The 20070-nt window shown below is 61.4% G+C and overlaps 2 protein-coding genes across 3 annotated transcripts in view; both read left to right on the forward strand.

The window, feature by feature from the left end:
- Positions 1–13222, forward strand: part of ELL (elongation factor for RNA polymerase II) — a 79298-nt gene extending 66076 nt beyond the window's left edge. For both annotated transcript variants that reach the window (XM_061421530.1, XM_061421531.1), the window contains exons 7-12: positions 3388–3484; positions 4621–5104; positions 8798–8864; positions 9135–9306; positions 10315–10359; positions 11039–13222. In XM_061421530.1, coding sequence (XP_061277514.1) covers positions 3388–3484; positions 4621–5104; positions 8798–8864; positions 9135–9306; positions 10315–10359; positions 11039–11155 — 982 coding nt within the window. In that variant the 3' untranslated portion in view covers positions 11156–13222. The remainder of the gene's footprint in view (positions 1–3387; positions 3485–4620; positions 5105–8797; positions 8865–9134; positions 9307–10314; positions 10360–11038) is intronic.
- A 989-nt stretch (positions 13223–14211) lies between these two features.
- On the forward strand, positions 14212–19939 carry ISYNA1 (inositol-3-phosphate synthase 1). The gene is made up of 11 exons (XM_061421532.1): positions 14212–16801; positions 16908–17036; positions 17189–17350; positions 17715–17847; positions 17930–18123; positions 18311–18460; positions 18542–18757; positions 18847–19011; positions 19098–19211; positions 19287–19504; positions 19630–19939. The coding sequence occupies exons 2-11, from the start codon at positions 16917–16919 to the stop codon at positions 19829–19831; spliced, it is 1674 nt and encodes a 557-aa protein (XP_061277516.1). The 5' UTR covers positions 14212–16801; positions 16908–16916; the 3' UTR covers positions 19832–19939.
- The last annotated feature ends 131 nt before the right edge of the window (positions 19940–20070 follow it).

A 20070-nucleotide genomic window follows, 5' to 3' on the forward strand; every position in this document is an offset into this window, starting at 1 on the left:
TTTGCTCGGATGCTTCCTCTGTGCTGTCAGTCCCCATGTGTGCGGCTCAGGCCTGGCCCGGCCCGGGCAGAGTCTGGATGTCCCAGTGCAGGATGAGGCCTGGACCCCGTGTGGCCTTGAAATCAGTGCCCCGACCTGCCCTGTCCTGGCCTCCCCTCCCCCAGGGCATAGCCTAGACAGCCCGAGCCTCCGTCCGTCTCACAGGCAGTGCACTTTCCCTGTAGTTGGTAGCCTGCTTGCCAAGTGCTCAGCCTTCTGTGTCCTTCACGTCCAGCCACAAGCTCCCTGTCTTTGTCTCATGGCCTTTCATCACTTTCAGGGGACCAGGGCTTCCACAGGAGCTGCCTCCCTCCCTCGCAGGTCCTCCTGTTTCCGGGTCTGGGATTCTGCCCTGATGCTGAAGGGACCCAGTTCTTGGAGCGTCTCTCCGAGGAGAAGGCTTTGGGACGGCCCTCTGCCACAGCTCCACACCTGGGTGGCCAGCACACAAGCTGGCAATTGGCCACATCTAGCCTTTAGATTGGAAGGCGTTTTCCCTCCACACTGAAGGTCTGGCCACAGACGCCTCGTCAGTTCCCTCCCTGGCCTGTGCATGTCCCCGTGGTCACCCGATAGCGTGGAGGGTAGCTGGAGCCGGCAGTCTGCACGCTTGCCTCTCCCTCTTCGTCCTCCCGCGGGCTTCCTCAGTCTGCCCCCACGGGCCCTGCCTCTACACCATTCACCGTTGTCCTCCTGGTTGTTTCTTTTTATTTCTTCTACTTTGGGGAGATTTCTTCAGCTTCTCCCATCTGTCTCTCTTTTTGCCATCATTTCTAGTTCCCAAGGTGCAACCACCACCTCCATCTAGTTCCAAACCACTCACCCCCCCAGAAAACCCAACAAGCTGCCTTAGCAGTCGCTCCCACCCCGCCTCCCCAGCGCCTGGCAGCCGCTGGCAGCCCCGGCCTCTTGGATCCGCCTGTTCTGGACACTGCGTATCAGTGGAGTTGCGTGCCGTGTGGCCTTTTGTGTCTGGGTCCTTCCACTCAGTGTTAGGTTTTCAAGGTTTCTCCACATCATAGCGTGTGGCAGAGCTTCATTCTTTTCTACGGCCAGGTTCTTGGTTCTTTTCTATAGTCTATTGTGTCTGAGTTTTTGCTTATTCATTTTTCTGCCAGTGGACATGTGAACTGTTTCCGCCTTTTCAGGATTGTGTACAGTGATGCCATGAACATTTGTGTACGAGGACACAAATATAACTGACACAGATTTTCAGTTCTCTCAAATGAGTCCTGAGGAGTGTAATTGCTGGGCCATGTGGTAATCCTGTGTTTAACTTTCTAAAGAACTGCCAGACTCTCTTTCTCAGTGACTGCCCCATTTCACGTTCCCACCAGCAGTGCCCAATTCCATTTTTTCCACAGCCTCACCAACACTTGTTATATTTTCTTTTTCTTTTTTTTAATTCTAGCCAGTGTGAAGTGGTATTTTATAGTGGTATCGATTTGAGTTTCCCTGGATGAGCAGTGAATGATGTTGAGCATCTATTCGTGCAGTTATCGGCTATTTGTATATTTTCTTTGGAGAGCTGTGTATTTCAGATCTTTGTCTTTCTGAGGCTGTTAAGGCCGGTGTGTTTCTGGTGGATTTAACATTTCCATCCTCTTAGTCTCTCTTTCCTTTCTTTTTAAAAGTTAATTTATTTGTGGCTGTGCTGGGTCTTCGTTGCTGTGCGGGCTCTTCTCCAGTTGCGGCGGGGGGGCTGCTCTCCAGGTGCGGCTCTCAGGGTTCTCGCTGCGGTGGCCTCTCCTGTTGTGGGGCTCAGGCTTCGGTAGTTGTGGCATGCGGGCTCAGTAGTAGTGGCACAGGGGCTTGGTTGCTCTCTGTCCTGTCAAATGCATAGTCTTGTCTGCTTCAGGGCCTGACAGTTGTTGCCTGGAAGCCAGGGTGCCGCCTCCGCAGAACTTTGCTGTTGGCAGTCCAGCCTCCCTGGTAGCCCTGAGGCATCTCTGGGTCCCTCCACAGGCCCCTCTGTTTCCTTTCCTCTGGAGGCCATGCTTCTGTCCATCCTGTGTGGCCCGAGCAGCCTCCTGGCCCCCTGGGGAAGACCTGGGCTCCTTTACTCCCAAACATGCTGGGGGTTCCCTTTGCAGCTGGCCCCAGCAGGCCAGGTCCCAGAGCAGGGCTGCTGGGGGGCAGCCTGGAGGGCCCCTCCACTGAGGTCTCCGAGGCGCACACTGTGGCCTGCGGGCTCTGCAGCCAGGACTCAGTTTCCTTGGCTCCTCCAGGACAGTCACCACTTGTGCTTCTGCTTCCCACGTTAAGTAGCATTGCTGTCTTTTTTTTCCCCTTATCTTTTATGCTTTTTTAGTGGGGACTTGAGAGAGAATGGATGTGAACACCTGATTCTCTGTCTTTGACTGAAAGTTCTAGATGCTTCCACAGTGCTGGACAGTAGACTTGCCCCACCCACTCTCAGAACCTTCCTTTCGTCTCTCCTTGCATTTCAGGCCGCTGTGGGGAGGGCAGCCGCCGGAGTCTGGAGTGCAGCTGAGGCCGGGGAGGTGCTCTGCTGGCCACTGGTTGGAGCAGCGGACGTGGCCCCAGACCTCAGCTCAGCTTCCTGCAGGGCTTGGGGGGCCAGCTGGGTGCCTGGGCTCCCCTGAGACTCTCAGCCTCTAGGAGTTCAAGGGGCCAACCCCACCCAGCCAAGATGACTCTCAGGGCCTCCGTTTTTCTGTCAGGCGTCGGGGCGATTCTTCTCTCGTCCCTGGCTGCGCTGTTGAGCTGATTCCAGTGGTCTGCTGGCTGCTCCTGCCATCCCTGGAGGTCCTGGGGCCTGGCTCCCAGGAAGATGGGAGCTGAATCTGGGGGGGTCCTCCCACCTCAGAGCAGGGCATCTCAGCCCTCTTTTGCATTCTGTTTCTGCAGTGAGTGTTGTTATTGGGATGACAGTTGTTTATAAAAGTAAGGGCCAAATGTTTTTTAAAAAAGGGCCAACACCCAATGTCTGTAGCTCCTGTGGGGACACAGCATGGACCCTGAGTGTCTGGTCAGTTTTGCACCAGGAGTCCTTGGTCTCCATGGTCATGAAGGTTGAGATGAGCATCTGGTCACCTGGCCCTTCGCTGGGCACAGAGCATCCAGTGTGGCCGGCCTTCTGGCGGTGAGGCTGAGGCCGTGGCTACGGGGCTGCTGCGGATGCACCCAGGGCTGGGTGTGCACGACTGCTCTCTGCCTACCGGGCGTGCCCATCACACCCAGCACTGCCCTGCTTCAGCGGGGAGCCAGGCCCTCCCCCAGACGCTGGGTGCAAAGTATCAGTGCAGAGGTGGTTGGGCCTGGGTGCGCCTCGCAGGGAGGGCATTGTTTCAGGACCCTCCAACCTGCCTTGCTTCTCCTCTGCAGGAAACTGTGCCAGCCACAGAGCACAGGTGGCCTCCCTGGGGACCTTGCTGCCAGCAGTCCTCCGGGCGAGCACGGGAGCTCAGCCTCGCCCCCTCAGGTAGGAGCGGCTGGCGGGGAGGGTGGGCGGGCTTCAGCAGAGGCGGTGGGCCTGACCTTGCTTCTCGGGGAGCCTGTTGGGCCTATCACTCAGGGCTGGCGAGTTTTCTCGAAGGCGTAAGCAGCTGACTGGGTGCTGGGGGTCCCAGGCCTGGAACCTGGATAGGTTCCTTGGGTTGCCTTTCGGGGTAGTGTGGCTGAGGGCGCGCGGGCCGCTGGCCACTCTGGCCACTGGAGCCTCTGATTCCCAGGGCTGCTTTAAAACTCAGTGTGTCCCCAGCAGGCTCTGCCGTGTTAGTAGGCAGGGAGGGCCTTGCTGTTGGGGGCTTGATCTTCAGCAGTGGGGTCCCTCACCGTTGTCGGAGCTGTTTGGTGACAGCTGTCTCTTCCCCCCGCATGCTCTGACCAATGAGTCCCATGTCTCCATCCCCTGCTTGGCCAGCCGCTCTCCTCCCCGCTCTGCCTGCCCCTGGAGGCATGCGGCCTAGGTCCTGAAGCCTCCCAGGGCACCCCCGTGGCTGTGGCGTGGCGGGCAGGGCCTCATTTCACTCTGGCCCACACTGCCGCACCCTGGGCCCGGGCCGACTGGTCTGATCCTGGCTCCGTTCCTCTACTCTGGCCTTGCCTTCCGGACCTCAGTCTTCTCCTTTGTGAATGGGGATGAGGCCTGCACCATGTGACAGGGTTACCACGGGGATTCAAGGGCCCTTGGGGAGAACGGTCCTGGCCTGTGGGGCCTGCCCTGTGTCACTCAGACTGGGCTCCGTTGCTCTTACTGTCATCAAGGGGGGATGCTGAGCACAGTATTGTTTTAGATCAGTTCCCAGGGGTGGCCCTTATGGGCTGAAGCGGGTCCCCTAATGGCCCAGCCGCCCTTTCTCTGCCCTGCTGGCCCGCGGCCCCACCGGGTCCCTGGGCAGGCAGGCCCCGGAGCTCTGGGCCTCTCGGGCCTGCTGTGGTGTTCGCGCGCCCCCTTGTGGCCGGAGTGGCCCTGCCTGTGGGCGCTGGTCCCCTCAGGGCCTGCGGTGGGGCTCCTGGTCAGCTCAAGTTTGGCCTGTTGCTGCACAGCCTCTCCCTGGGGCACAGAGTGACTCCAGGCACAGGCTCACTCCTGAAATTCTCTCCTCTCCGTCACAGAAACGGCCGCAGCCTCCTGATTTCATTGACCCTCTGGCCAACAAGAAACCCAGGATATCGCACTTCACCCAGAGAGCTCAGCCCACAGTCAACGGGAAGTTGAGCACGACCCTCGGCCGCGAGGGCCTGCTGCCCACCCCGGGCCCTCTGGCTGGTACGGACACCCACCTGCCCCTGCGACTGGAGCCGCCGCGGGCCCACGACCCCTTGGCCGACGTCAGCAACGACCTGGGCCACAGCGGCCGGGACTGTGAGCGTGGGGAAGTGGCCGCCCCAGCCCCTACTGAGCGCCTCAGCATGCCCCTGCTGACAGACTGTGCCCAGCCCAGCAGGCCCCACGGCGGCTCCTTGCACGGCAAATCCAAGAAGAAATCCAAGAAGCACAAAGACAAGGAGAGGGCAGCCGAGGACAGGCCCCGGGACCGGCCACTTAGCCAGACGCCGGGCCCCCCAGCCCCTCCAGTTGCCCCACCTGTCGCCCCGGGTAGGTGTCAGGAGGTTGAGGGCAGAGGGCTCTGCAGAAGGGGGGTCAGTGGGGGCCTGAGCACTGGCCCTGTGCCTGCGCACCCTCACTCCACAGGACGCCGAGAGGGCTGCCTCCTGAGTCCCCACTTGGGCCCACCCTGCACATTAAGGCCCTCTGCGTCTTCGCACTGGCTCACATGACTGCCCTGGAGGTGTTGTTCTTGAAGGCTCCTACAGTCAGGTGTGTGCCAGGCCAGCCCTGAGGGCCAGGGGCACGGAGCCTGATGGAGCTGAGGCTCACAGGAGGGGATATTTCACAGGGAGAGGAACAATTCCAGGGCCCGGTTCTGGCTGCAGGGAGACCCCAGACACAGCACACAGCAAGGGTCTGGGGCTCAGGGATGGCTGCGGGGGGCAGGACTTGGTGGGGAGGGGGTCCCTGGATCACTGTGTTCCTGCTGTGACCTGCAGAGCAAACCTTTGAGCCTGCAGAGAGAGGGTCTGAGAGGCAGGTCCAGGAGGAGGTGGGAGACTCGTCTACCGAACAGCAGTTGATAAGAGCCAGAGCAAGGCCTCGCCTGTAGGGAAGCTGGCACTCGGGAGACCCTCAGCGGGATGAGGGGTGTGAGGTTGTCGGGACTCTATGCTGACCAGGGAGACCTTCGAGGACCTGGGGCTTGTAGGGGCGGCGTCCTTACCCCCAGAGCCTCCCCACTCCCAGTTAGAGCCCCGGACATCTGAGCTGAGCACCCCTTGTGGCTACTGGCAACCCCAGAATAACTCTGGAGGCTGCACATAGGGAAATGGTTTCTGTAGGGTCTTGAGAATTACCATTCGAGAGACATAGGTTCAGGTGACCATGAGAGTTCTCAGGAAGAGCAAGAGTTGGGTTTATGAAGACTGAAAGCCTTTAGTTTGTTAAAGGTTTCTGGTGAGAACGGTTTAACTCTGACGCAAGTCAGACGAGTCAGAAAACATTTGTTTTAGGTTGGGGGCCCAGTAAGTTGACGGTGTCGCGTGGTTTGGGGGTGGGGGTCTGATAAGTCCATCAGCTGGCACGAGTTCTGGCAGACGGGGGTCACAAGGTCAGATGCCACGCAGGCTGAGCCGTGCACAGGTCATACTTCCTTAATGGCTTCTTGATGCCATTTTTAGAGAGCTCTCTGAGCAGTACTGACTCCATTGTGATTTTCCTCTCACGTAATTTAACCTAATCAGCATGTCACAGCAACAGAGGCGCGGCCCTGGGGGCCATTTCATCTGGTGTGGCTTTCAGATTGTTCCCTCAGGAGGATCCCCAGCAGGGGGCATTCCTGGACCAGAGGTGGAGCCCCTGCTCCTTCAGGCTTTTGAATGTGCCTCAGCTGTCCTCCAGAAAGGCCATGCCCGCTCCTCACTCTGCAGCTGGAGACCGGGTCCAGGGTCGGTCTGATGAAGACAGACCTTGCAGCTCCGTCAGTCTTCTGGGGCCCCTGGGCCTTGCCGCATGCTAGGCTTCCCGGAGGGGAAGGGAGCCTGGCTCTCTAAGCACAGGCCGTCTGACCCAGGTCCCACCCAGGGACACAGACCTGAGCAGCTGGGCTCAGGGAGCCCAGACAGCAGAAGTGAGGTTCCATGTGCTCTGGCAGGGTCTGGGGAAGTAGGACCGTGGGGCCAGGCAGCAGACCAGGCCAGGAAGATGCTGCCCAGACCGGCCCCGCATGCAGGGCTCAGAAGGCGCTGGCTCCTGCCCAGTGTGTGTCAGCCACAGGCAGCTTGGCCCCAGGCCAGGGTGAGAAGGAGGTCTGGGATCAGGAAAGCCAGGAGAAGGGCCCCAAGGGGGAGGGGAAGGACAAGTGCGCACCAGAAGTTGGGATGGCACCGAGCGAGCCCCCTAGACTGGCCTCTCTGGCAGCTCAGCTGATAGTGATAACTGGTGGGTGGGGGCCTGCCTTGCCTCCTGAGCCCCACCATACACAGCCTCCTGCTGTGGCTCCTTCCTGGGTGGGCGTCTGTGCAGGCTAGAGCTCCCCGCCCGCCTTTAGCAGCAGCATTGTTCTCTGAAGTTTCCCCTGCCTCGCTGGCCAGGGTTCCAGGCCGGCACCCAAGCGCAGAAGTGCCCTCACCCTTGTGTCCCGTGAGGTGGCCCACCCTTCTGCCTGCTGCTGTCCCCCTCGTCTGGCCCGTGGTCCCAGCCCTGCCCTGTGACCCTGATGGGTGTGGCAGCTTCCTCCAGTCGGGCAGACTCCTCAGCCCAGCCCATCTGTGCCCCCACCGCCCCCCCCCACCCCTCCAAGGCCCCCCTCCGCCACCTCCCTCCCCCTGTGCTGCGGGGCCACTCCTGGGTCCTAGACCCACCCTCGTGCCTGCCCCCAGCTTTTGCTCAGACTGTGGACCCCACCTGTGGCCCAAGGGTACCTTCCTGGCCAGGCCACGTGCTGGGCAGGGGGGTGCTTCGGTTCATCCAGGCCGAACTCAGGCCTACTGACCCCTATGTGGGAACTGGGTCACCCTCTCTCATTGGCACCCAGACCTGGGTCCTGCAGGGTGACCCTACAGACATGTCCCTGCACCCACTGCCCTGGGAGGGGGCACACAAGTGGGAAGCAGCTGGGCTGGTCCAGGGGTGGCCGAGTGCGGGCAGGGGTGGGGCCCACAGAGGGTTGGTTGCCACGGGCAGGACCCCAGTGGTGTCCTGCCAGGTCCTTCTGATTCTCAGGCTCAAGGTGAAGCACCCCGGGATGCCTGACGTGCCTGGGCTGTGGAAGGTGGGGTGTAGACTAAATCTGCGTGTGTGTGCCTATTGGGCTGCATCCCAGGGAGGCCACAGCCTTTTCAGAGACAACACCCAGATGGGGGTGTGGGTGGGCTCCATCCATTGGTGGGAATCTCCCCTTGCACTGGATGGAGTATAAAACCGCATGGGGGCTCGTCAAACCACTGATCCCCTGGAGGGCTGTTTTCTGCCAAGAGAGGCACCAAAATGGGTGCTCAGCAAATGCTTCAGAGTGATAACATCGGTTGTGTCTCGGGATTACAGAGGTCATCTGGAAGAAGTCCCCGGGGAAAAGGAGCAGACTGTAGCCGGGCAGGCCTCGGGCACTGTCTCAGGACAGTCTCGGGTCACAGTCCCAGGGCTGACCCTCTGATCTCACAGTCCTGGGTCTGGTGGGAAGAATGGGAGGATGGGTGGGGTGGCGGGGTGGGGGTGGTCAGGCCAGAGACCAGAGCCTGCAGGGCCTGCAGCTCCATCCACAGGGAGAGGAGGGGGAAAACCCTGGCAGCCATCCGGCTTTGTCCTGTAGGGCCCGAGAATGGTATGCCCCTGGGACTCAACTGGCCAGGGGTCACCGGTTTTCATCTTCATGGCTTTTACATGGGGTCAGCAAAGGCTCTGGACAAGCTTCCCAGGCTTTAACCCTGCAGTGAACCCATACTTTTGGGTGCTTGCTGAAGACTGCGCCCACGATGCTGTGTCTGCATGGCTGTGCTCTGGGGATGCACACCGTGCTGGCTCACCACCTCTCCCACTGCGCAGGGGGCACTTCCAGCTCCAGGCAGCCCCCCACAGTGGCCAGATGGTGCTCGCCCTAACTCACGCCTCCTCTGCCCACCCTGGCTCCCTCTGCGTGGCTTCCCCCCTGAGGCCTTCCGACAGTAGGGCATCAACCTTCTGTAGATCTCATCACAGACACACAAGGTACGGACTCAGGAGGCACGCTTTCTCTTTTAGGTTTAAACGGGACCTGCAGCAGCTCAAGTGTCCCCACGTCGACCTCGGAGACGCCCGACTACTTGCTGTGAGTACTTCTCTTGCCGGCTGCTCCCCACCCCCACCCCTGCAGGTTAGCAGAGGCAGCACGGACCCCGTGGCTGTGTGTGTGTATTCCTGTCTGTGTGCACACGCGTGTGCTGACTTGACTCCGTGGCTGTGTGTGTATTCCTGACGGCCAGTCTGCTCGGAGTTAGGGCTGCTTCCTGGTTGGGGCTGGCCACTTGGCTGTGGACACTTCCAGGCTCTCTGCTGCAGCCCCCTAAGCCCCTCTGGCCCTTCTTTCCCATCTCCCCAGAAAATACGCCACCATCTCCTCCTCGGAGCAGCGCCAGAGCTACAAAAATGACTTCAACGCTGAGTACAGCGAGTACCGAGGCCTGCACGCCCGCATCGAGCGGGTCACGCGGCGCTTCACGCAGCTCGATGCCCAGCTCCGGCAGCTCTCGCAGGGCTCTGAGGAGTACGAGGTAGTGCCCTGCCTGGCTCCTGCGTCCTCAGACGCGTCCCCTCCTGTTCTGGGCGGGGGCGCTGCCCACTCCGAGTGAGTCAGGCCTGTTTAGGGAGCTCTGCCGCCTCAACCATGAGGCTGGGCAAGACCAGCGCTGTAGGTGGGAGGTGACCGTGGGGCCGGGGGTGGCCTCAGCAGTGGAGACAGCCAGGAAACCAGGGGCTGGGGTGCGTGCGTCCCCCCCGACCCCCAAGCACCTGGGGCTTCTCTGCAGCCCACTGTTGTGTCACCAGAGAACTCTCAGCGCTGCCTCCCAGCAGGAGGGGCGGGCCCTGGCCACACCGCACAGCCCGTCAGAGCTGTCACAGCCTCCGTGGGAGGGGGAGGGGATGGAGGGTCCCGGGGGCCCCAACCCCTTCCCCCACCTGGGGCACTTGCGTTTCCCCGGCCATCCCGAGTGGGACCTCACCACAGGGGGCTTGGTCCCTGCAGGGGGCCTTGGGATACCAGCCTCCCCCTTGAGACCCCTTTTGGAGCTTGTTACCTGATGACAGGGCCAGCCCTGATGAACTGTGGTGCTGGGCTCTGTCTCCCTGGTGGAGGTCAGGTTGATTTCCCGAGGAGACGGCTTGTGATTGGAGGCACAGTGGGGGTTCTGAGGGTCTAGGACAGGCAAGCACCCGCTGGACTCCCCCATCCTCCTGTCTCCTTGCAACCCCCGCAGGTGGTCAGGGGGCCTCTGTGCTTGGCCTCGACCTGGGCACCAGCCAGCTGGGTGCAAGGGAAGGCGCCTCCCAGCTGCCCCTGCCTCTCCCTGGCCGCTGTGTAGCCTCCTGCGTGTCCCCGAGTCGTCCCCTCTGGCCCAGCCCCTGCTCTGTACACCCTCAGGCGCCATGCCACAGCCGCAGCCATTGTCCCCAAGCATGCAGTGACCTGGCAGGCCACCGTGACTAAGGAGAAGGGGTCACTCCGTTGGGGTATCCTGCAGATAATGTATTGTTGACTTTTTCTTTTGTTTTTCATCTAGACTACTCGTGGGCAGATCCTTCAGGAATATCGAAAAATCAAAAAGGTGAGCCTCCATCCCCTTGTGGTGTTAGGGCGGGGTGGGATCAGGTCAGTAGCGCTGCGGTCCTAGAGGAGGCAGGGTGCGCGGGCGGGCCTCCCTGGGTTGGTCTCTGGTCCTCAGAGTAGCTCCTCCCCTGATAGCTGAGGAGCTTAAGTCTGTTCTGGGCACTTGGGTGCCCCCCTCCCCTGAGCACCCCACACACTCTCCCGCTATGGGTGAGCACAGCCCCAGGCCCTTTGCAGCTCCCTCAAAGGTCCGGGGGAGGAAGCACAGTTCCCCACCCCATCCTGGCCCCGCTGAGTCCTTCAGCGCTCGAGTCAGGGAGGAGCCTCGGTCTCGGCTCCGGCCGCCCCCAGCTCGGGCTCCCTGACCGTCTCCTGGGATGTGGTGCCACTGCAGCAGCTCTCGTTCCCTAGGGCCAAGTGTGCTGGGGCTGGTTCCCGCCGGCCGTGTCCCAGCCCAGCACGGAAGCTGCGTGACCACCTCCTCTCAGCCTCTCACCCTAGCCGTGACCCTGTTTCCCAGGGTGGAGCCTAGGGGCAGCTCAGGGGTCCCTGTCAGGGCTTGAGGGCTCTGGCCTGTGAGTGGGGGCCAGGGGCAGCCAGGTGGGGCGGCTTGAGTTGGCGTTGGGCTCTCCACCCTGGCCCTGTGGGTGAGGCTCACCCCAGCCGCTCTCTCATAGACCAACACCAACTACAGCCAGGAGAAGCACCGCTGCGAGTACCTGCACAGCAAGCTGGCCCACATCAAGAGGCTCATCGCCGAGTACGACCAGCGACAGCTTCAGGCATGGCCTTAGCCCCAGGCCACGGGGCAGGAGGTCCCACTCGACCAGCCAGGCCAGCTCACCTCACCGGGCTGACTGTTCTGGATGGTGGGGGAGCTGGGGGCAAGGGGGAGCTAAAGACAAGAAAACAGAGATTTATTTAACACAATAAACATGAGGAAGAATACAGTCATCTGAGCCAGCAACACCGGCTTTCAGGGGAGCCCACGCAGGCCTGGCCGCCCACAGGTCACACAAACCCAGGTAGAGTGTGCAGCTCCCCCCAGGCCCCCCACACCTCCTGTGCAGGCCCCCTGCCTAGGACGGGCTCCCCAAGAAGCCCCCCTCCTCGCCAGCCACCCCACGGGGGACTTCAACTTTTTGTCAGAGAAAGACTCCCAAGGCCAGCCTGCCTGCTTGCCTTTTCTAGTTTTATACAAAGACAGGCTACTGCTGACGAGACTCGAGTCTATTTTTGTACGAAAGAAAAAGCATCTTTTTTCTACACCTGTGCCTCCCCTCCTTGGACGCCCAGGGTCTAGACGCTGCCCTGGGTCCTTTCTGCAGTATTACAGATGCTCCGGAAGTCTGGCCTCGCCTCTGCGAGCTCGGAGGAGAGAACCGGTGGGGGGCGCCGGGGGCCCCTCTCCTGCACTGGTCTCCCTCGCACACGGCCTCTGCCTGGCTCTGAGTGGGGCGGGCTGGGCAGTGCAAGCCCTGCAGCTCTATTTGGAAAACCCCAGCTGGCCCGGGAGCAGCTGCTGGGAGCACCAGGCCCGCCTTGCTATTCCAGGCCCTCAGCTGTCGGGGGTCGCCGGGAGCTTCTGTGCTTGTAGCCCGCGCTCTGCAGCACCAGCGTCGGGTTTTCTCTCTCTTCTCCATTCTCTCCTGCTGCTGCTCCTCACTTTGTACTGCTGAGGCCAAGTGGCCTCCGTGTTCTTGACCTCGCTCCGCCCCTCAGCCCCATGTATGGGTTCTGGGGTCGTCTTTGCAGAGCCACCACGGGGTTTGCACTCAGGGAGGGGCTGGGGGTCGAGGGAGCCAGGGAGCCCCCGGAGAGTGAGCTCAGAAAAGGTGCCTGATCCCCCCTCTCTGGGGGTGCTGGCCCAAGGACACCCCAATTGCTGCTTAGTCACTGTGCCTAGTCTAATGTCCCTGAAAGCGTCAGGGGGCATGTATATGTTTGTGTGTGTGTGTGTGTGGGGCCCCGCCAGGGCGTGCTGGGGTCTAAAGCGCGTGTTCACGTTAATTCAGAGCCACGTTCAGCGAAGCCACGATGGGGGAAGGCCGTGGGGCTGGTTGCAACCCCCAGCCCAGGGGTCACTGTCGGGGGCGGGGGCAGGGGTTGCTGCCAGGATCCTAGTGAGGCAGGGAGAGTGGAAATGCTCATAGTCATGTCTATTTTTCTAAGCTGTGGGGGTGTCTCCTAATGGCTTCCCAAAGAGCAGTCATGCCTGCAGTGCCCCCACCCCACCCCAACGTCTCCGCGGGACCCCTGGGGTGCCCGGAGCACTGAGGAAGCTGATCCTTTATGTTTCAGTAGCTGTCGTTTTGTTTTTCATTTGGGGTGGAGGAAGACAGGCTGAGCAGACCCTGGGGCCCTGAGTTCTGTGGACAGCCATCATGCACTCAGCCTGGACTCGCAGACTCAGATGGCGCGGGATCGCTCAACGGGCCCCACCCCGGAGGGCCCACCTGCCCTCTGCCCTGGGGTCCAGTTCGAGGGACTCTCAGTTGAATTTCCTCTTCCTCCTCACTGTTTTTTGTTGTTGTTTATTTTCTCCTTTTAAGGAATTATGAAGCTAAGAGGAGTTTTGTGCTTGGGGCAGGGTTGATGGACAGAAGCTCTAGCTGATTAAATATGGTCTAACTTATTGATACTGTTTTTTTTTCTTTTAATATTGTACTGTGGAGAAAAACTATTTTGAGCCATGGAGTTGGTGTTTACAAGAACTTTTCACTTTTGCCAAAATGTTACAATTGAAAGACGTCTGCATCTTCAGTTCCTAATATTTTCTTAAAAGAACTAGTGTCCTTTTTGTACACTAAAGAGGTGAATGCTGATTTTTTTTCAACCTACAATAAATTCACTGAACTGAATCTGTGAGCCCAAGCTGGGAGTACATATGTCATTCCCCAGGGGTCGGGGGGACTGGTTCCGTCTTGGGGTGGGCTGGGGTCAGGAGGCCACCTGGCCACGGGGCAACCGTGGTGGTGGGGGGGCATGGGCTGAGCATGGAGAAAGCTTTCTGGGCAGCCTGCCACAGCCGCTGCCCAGGAATGAGGTTGGCAGGTGGAGGGCGGACCTGAGGCAGCAGGCCCTGCAGGTGCCAGAGCAGACCAGCCAGCCTGCTCACGGTGAGGACTGAGACGGGAGGCGGAGGCACTGGGGAGCCGTGGTCAGCACAACAGCAGAGCGCCGCCCCTGTGGAGTGCACAGAGTGGGCTGAGCCGGGCAGGGGGACCCCAGGGCTCCCACAGGTGGAGCCGTGTGCAGCACGGGGAGTATTTTATTTGGGCTGAGGAGCTTTGGCTGATGGAAACGGCAGTGAGTAACGGCACTGTTTGATGATTCCTCCCGGACGCACACTGGGGTGGGGGTGGGGTTCCCCTTGCCCCCCAGTGGGGACAGGGGTACCGAACCTGAGGCCTAGTGGAGCCCCATAGACGCAGGACACCAGCCGGAAAGCCATCCTTGCCCTGGGTTACAGGTGAGGAGCAGAAGGCAGGGGGCAGTTTCTACCCTCCAAGGACACAGTGGAGGGGAATGTTTATTTTAGGAAGGAAAAACAAAGAATAAGACCAGGATTAAAGGGGTCCAGGGGTCAGGGACTGTGGGCCTTAGCCTCCCTGGTGGCCCTGCTGGCCAGTGGCCTTGGCCTGAGTTCTGAGGCGGCCCAGGAATCTGAGGGGCGCGGGAGGGGAGGTCAGGCAGGCCCTGTGGGGCAGAGTGTACCCTGCTCCCTAGGCAGCCTGGCCACGCTGTTCTAGTGGATAAATCTCTGTCCCCACACCCCTGCCTTCTTCAGCCTCGTCTCGCCTCAGGCTCGCCTTGCCCACCCGCCTCCCCCAGCCTTCCACCGGCCTCCCTCACAGCCCTGTGGCCACAGGCAGTTCCCTGACCATCCTTCCTGAGCCCAAGACACCTTGGGTCCAGGTCTCCAGGGGACTTCCCGCCTTCACAACCCACACCATGGCCACAGGGCTGAGGGGTGCCCAGCAGTCCCTGCCACTTTCTGGACAACATCTGCCAGCGCCTGGATCCGTCAGTGCCTCCCGTGCACCGGGCTCTGGCCGGGTGCTGGCACTCAGCAGTGATGGCGGCGGTTCTGCCCTCGCCCTTGGAAGCCTGCGGTCTGGTGGGATTGGGGATCCCTGGTCATTCAGTACTCACCTGCAGGCAGCACACTCACCCCGTGTCACGCCCCCAGCTGGTCCCTACTAGGAGGAGTAGTTAGTATGAGTAGTACTAGTAGTAGCCGGAACTACTCCAACACGGCCCCTCCAGGGAGCCTGCCTGGACCTGCTCAGCCCACACCCCTCCTGCCAGCACCTCCCACAGGCTGCCCTGTGAATGCTGGGCTTCCCCAGGGCTGGGTCTTTTTACACAGTCCTGTGGTATGTATGACATGTGGCCTGGAGGGCTCCAGCTCCTGCAGATTCTCCAATACCAACTAGGGGTCGAACAGTTCCGTTCCCAGGTTATGGGGCTCAGGTCCCCACTTCAGACAGCAGCCTCAAGTCCTTGGCCACCCATACTTCTGAACAACCCGCCGTAAATCGGGTTCCCTCCCACCCGCTCAGAGGTTTGCCAGAATGGCTCACAGAGCTAAGCAAACACTCAGCAGCTGAATGGAGGAGAGCAGGGTTTGGGGAAAGGTACAGGGCTGCCACGACTTCTCCAAGTGTCACCCTCCCAGCATCTCCATGTTTTCACCTGCACCCTATTGTTGAGGAGCTTTTACAGAAGTTCCATGATTGAATAAGTCACTGGCCATTGATATTTTTTTTTTTCTTCTAATTTCAGGCCACACTGCTGGGCATGTGGGACCTTAGTTTCCTGACCAGGGATCGAACCCCAGCCCCCTGCAGTGGAAGTGCAGAGTCTTAACTACTGGACTGTAAGGGAAACCCCTGGCAATTAATGATCAAACTCAATCTCCAAGCCAGAAAGCAGGACAAAACCCAAATATTTATTATACTAAATGCCCTGTCCGCAGCCCTGAGGGTCTGCCTTGGTCCCCAAACTGCCTCCCTCCCCCTCGCATCCAGCCCTTTTTCATCTGCCCCTGAAACCAGTCCCCCAGGTTTTTGTCTAGGCAGCTCTTCATATCTTTCTTTGATAAGATGTCTTCATGATCTCAAGACTGTCCAGCAGCCACCTCTTCCAGGCAGCCTGCCCTGTCCACCGCTGCCTCTCAGGTCCCTCTGGTTAGGAGTGCGCCCCTCACTGCTCTTTACTTATTCTTGGCTGTGCTGGGACCTCATTGTGGTGCTCAGGCTTTCTCTAGTTGTGGTGAGCCAGGGCTTCTCATTGCAGTGGGGCTCTGAAGCGCAGGCTCCGTACTTGAGGTGCACAGGCTTAGTTGTATTGTGGCATGTAGAATCTTCCTGGACCAGAGATCCAACCCATGTCCCCTGCATTGGCAGGCAGATTCTTAACCCTTGGGCCACCAGAGAAGTCCCCCCAGTTCACTTCTGACTCCCCCACAACTGGAGCCCCTTGAGGGCAAAGTCTGGACTAGTTTTAGAGCCCCCATTCCCCAAGGCCAGACTCTGACCATGTTTCCTGCAAACGTTCCCAACTATCCACCTTTTGGGTCAGTTCCAGGGGTGGAAACTTTCCAGCCGGAGGAGGCCGCTTGTTTTGGAAAGTTCCTGGGGGAGCCGCCCCCGCCCGCCTGCCGGGTTCCCACGCTCCTTTATCACTGGGCGCTTAGAGGGGCTCAGAGCTGTGCAGGCCTAGCTCCTCCCAGCTGGCCGCCTCTGCCCTGCCCATCGCCTTCCCTCGCTTCCCCATGGAGCAGTCTCTCCCCCCGCCCCCACCCCAGGCCTGCCCTTGATAGGCTTGCTAGCCTTCCTGCTACAGGTGGGGGCACCGAGAACTCACAGCCCCCCCTTACCCCCTCTCCTTAGTGGAGAGTGACCGCTGCTCAAGAAGGGGGAAGAGGAGGGAGCCTGAGCTGGAGGAGTGTCACGCTTTGAAATCCGATTCCTCGCTTAGTCTTCTGCCTCAGTTTCCCTTGCCTTAGTTTCTCTAGAGACTCCTCCTCCTCCAACCCACCAAATAATGAGTTTCCCAGCCTAACTCAAACTACTGCCTCTGCCTCCTGCTGGGGCTTGGCGCTCCCTTAGAGCTTTAAAGTCCTCTTTTGTACAGTGGGGATAGGCGGCCGGGGGTCCTAAGTGACTCACGCGGGCCGAGTTAGGGCCGGGGGCCTGGGGCCCAGGTTATTTGCCCGGCCGGCCAAGAACCAGACAGCGGCGGAGGCTCGGGACCAAAAGGCCTCGAACCCGAGCCCAAGGTCGGTGCGCGCCCTCCCCCCGCCGCGAGCGCCCCTCCTCCCGCGCGCGGGCGGAGCGAGGGGCGGAGAGGGGGTGGAGCCGCGGCTCTTTTCTCTGGAGTTCGCGCGCCCGGAGCCCTAGCCGTCTGCCGCTGCCCCAGCCGACGCTGCATCGGTGAGTGCCGCCCCGGGAGGGGTGCAGGCTCCCTGGGGACCGAAGTCGGCTTGGCCCGGCCAGTTCTTGGGACCCCGCTGACCTCCTGCCAACCCCGCGCTCCCAGACTGTCGCGATGGAGGCCGCAACTGAGTTCGTGGTCGAGAGCCCCGACGTTGTCTACAGCCCCGAGACCATCGAGGCGCAGTACGAGTACCGGACGACGAGCGTCAGCCGCGAGGGCGGCGTCCTCAAGGTAGGCGAGGGCCCGTCCGGCGGGCCACAGGGCTGGGGGAGTCAGGGAGCGGGGAGGGAGCGGGAACTGCCCAACGTCTGCGACCCCCGGCCCAGTAGTAGCGAGCGGGGAGGGGCCTGTGGCTCCCGGCTTACCCCGCTGCCCGCCCCCAGGTGCACCCCACGTCCACGCGCTTCACTTTCCGGACCGCCCGGCAGGTGCCCCGGCTCGGGGTCATGCTCATCGGCTGGGGCGGCAACAACGGCTCCACACTGACCGCTGCCGTGCTGGCTAACCGACTGCGCTTGTCCTGGCCCACGCGCACGGGCCGCAAGGTGGGGGGTCGGGTGGGGCTCGGTCGGAGAGAGGGCTTCGCTGGAATCCCTGCGGCGGGGGAGGGGCTCCAACGGAGGAGTGGGCCCATAGGGGGCGGGGTTTCTGGCTGCGGGCGGACTCCAGGCGGGGCTTCCACGGGGGGCGGGGATTCCTCAGGGGTCTTTCGGGGGCGGAGCCTAAGGTGTGGGAGGGCTTCAGGGTGGGACCTCCCGAGCGGAGCGGCTTCCGCCTAGGCTTGGAGCTCCGAGGGGAGGTGCCCAAAGGCAGGGCGGAGCTTTCGGGTGCCGGGCGGGGCCCTGGCCGGCTCGAGGCCCTCCCCACGCCACGCCCACCTTTCACTCAGCTCCCACTGCCGCCCCCCAGGAGGCCAACTACTACGGCTCACTGACGCAGGCAGGCACTGTTAGCCTGGGCCTGGACGCCGAGGGCAAGGAAGTGTTCGTGCCCTTCAGTTCACTGCTGCCCATGGTGGCGCCCGACGACCTCGTGTTCGACGGTGGGCGGAGCCCTGGGCCGGGGGTGGGGCGGGAGGCGGGGCCGAAGCTTGGGGCCGGGCCGAGCTTGAGGGTACCCCCCAGGCTGGGACATATCTTCGCTGAACCTGGCGGAGGCGATGCGGCGTGCACAGGTACTGGACTGGGGACTGCAGGAGCAACTCTGGCCGCACATGGAGGCCATGCGCCCGCGGCCCTCCGTCTACATCCCGGAGTTCATCGCAGCTAACCAGAGTGCGCGCGCCGACAACGTCATCCCGGGCACGCGCGCGCAGCAGGTGCAGCCCCGCCCCGTGCCACTTGTCCTTCCCAGCCACTTGTCCTCCCCACCCCCCGCACCTGCTCTCCCTCTTTTGTCCTCCTGCTCCCATCCCGAGGGTCCAGCGCACTTGGGAAACTGAGTAGCCCAGGCCTCCACAGGTCGGAGGAGCCTGTACAACCTCCCCTTACCTTCCCCATCACCAGCTGGAGCAGATCCGTAGGGACATCCGCGACTTTCGGTCCAGCGCCGGCCTGGACAAAGTCATCGTGCTGTGGACAGCGAACACGGAGCGCTTCTGCGAAGTGATTCCAGGCCTCAATGACACTGCTGAGAACCTGCTGCGCACCATCCAGGTGGGTGCGCCCAGGGGCGGAGTGGGATCAGGGCCAGCCCCCAAGGACTCCTCTGTGCTGACTGGCCCCCTCTGCCTGCAGCTGGGCCTGGAAGTGTCGCCCTCCACACTCTTTGCCGTGGCCAGCATCTTGGAGGGCTGTGCCTTCCTCAATGGGTCCCCACAGAACACGCTGGTACCCGGTGCCCTCGAGCTCGCGTGGCAGCGCCGCGTTTTTGTGGGTGGAGACGACTTCAAGTCGGGCCAGACCAAGGTCAAATCTGTGCTCGTGGACTTCCTTATCGGCTCTGGCCTCAAGGTGTGTGGGCCTGGGGGACTGCTCAGCTCAGGAGGGGAGGCCTGGACCCCCGAGGCCTGCAGCTACCGCGGGTCCCCTTGTCCCCCCAGACCATGTCCATCGTGAGCTACAACCACCTGGGCAACAACGACGGGCAGAACTTGTCAGCGCCCCCACAGTTCCGCTCCAAGGAGGTGTCCAAGAGCAGCGTGGTGGACGACATGGTGCACAGCAACCCGGTGCTCTACTCGCCGGGCGAACAGCCCGACCACTGCGTGCGTGGGGCGCGGGAGTGGGGGCAGGGGCCGGGGCGAGGGCGCGCCCCACCGAGGGCCCCGTGTGACCTTGTGCCGCCCCCCAGGTGGTCATCAAGTACGTGCCATACGTGGGCGACAGCAAGCGTGCCCTGGATGAGTACACATCGGAGCTGATGCTGGGTGGTACCAACACGTTGGTGCTGCACAACACGTGCGAGGTGTGGGGCGCGAGGGGGCAGGAGCAGCGGGGCGGCCGCCAGCCCGGCCCACCTCCTGACCCGCTGGCCCCCTAGGACTCGCTCCTGGCCGCACCCATCATGCTGGACCTGGCCCTGCTGACTGAACTGTGTCAGCGAGTGAGCTTCTGCACCGACGTCGACCCGGACCCGCAGAGCTTCCATCCGGTGCTGTCACTGCTCGGCTTCCTCTTCAAGGCGCCACTTGCACCGCCCGGCAGCCCCGTAGTCAATGCGCTCTTCCGCCAGCGCAGCTGCATCGAGAATATCCTCAGGTGTGCCCCAGCCTTGGGGGTTCCCATCCACGGCCCGGATGTCCGCTGGCTGGGCTGTGCACAGGGCCTAGGGACTGCACGGCAGTCTCCGGGTCTGGCCCCGCTGAGCCCTGATCATCCCCCAGGGCCTGCGTGGGGCTCCCGCCGCAGAACCACATGCTTCTGGAGCACAAGATGGAACGCCCTGGCCTCAAGAGAGTTGGGCCCTTGGCCACCACCTCTCCGGTGCTTTGCAAGAAAGGATCTGCGCCGACCGCACCCAATGGCTGTACTGGTGATGCCAATGGGCACTCACAGGCTGAGGCACCCCAGATGCCCACCACCTAAGGCCATGGCCTTAGGAGTTATGGCTCCCCCATAGCTCCTGCCCCCATTGCTTCCCAGGACCCGACCCTTCGAGGCCCCCTGAAGACAATAAAGCAAGTACCACTATGAGCCACATCTGTATTCTTGGCGCCTGCAACCCTAAACCGGCCCAACTCCAGCCCCGTCTCCATTTTTTATCAGTAGACTCCTACCTCCCCTTCCCAACTGTTGTCCCTACCCTCCCGAGCTTTCTAGAACCG

This window comes from Bos javanicus, chromosome 7 (genome assembly GCF_032452875.1).
Source record: "Bos javanicus breed banteng chromosome 7, ARS-OSU_banteng_1.0, whole genome shotgun sequence".
Taxonomy (NCBI): Eukaryota; Metazoa; Chordata; class Mammalia; order Artiodactyla; family Bovidae; genus Bos; species Bos javanicus.

What these genes read in the sequence shown, in the direction of transcription:
- ISYNA1 (XM_061421532.1), top strand. Translation starts at nt 16,917, where the DNA reads ATGGAGGCCGCAACTGAGTTCGTGGTCGAGAGCCCCGACGTTGTCTAC. An exon ending in CCACGCGCACGGGCCGCAAG is followed by an intron (nt 17,351 to 17,714) that starts GTGGGGGGTCGG and finishes GCCGCCCCCCAG; the next exon opens with GAGGCCAACTACTACGGCTC. An exon ending in TTATCGGCTCTGGCCTCAAG is followed by an intron (nt 18,758 to 18,846) that starts GTGTGTGGGCCT and finishes TTGTCCCCCCAG; the next exon opens with ACCATGTCCATCGTGAGCTA.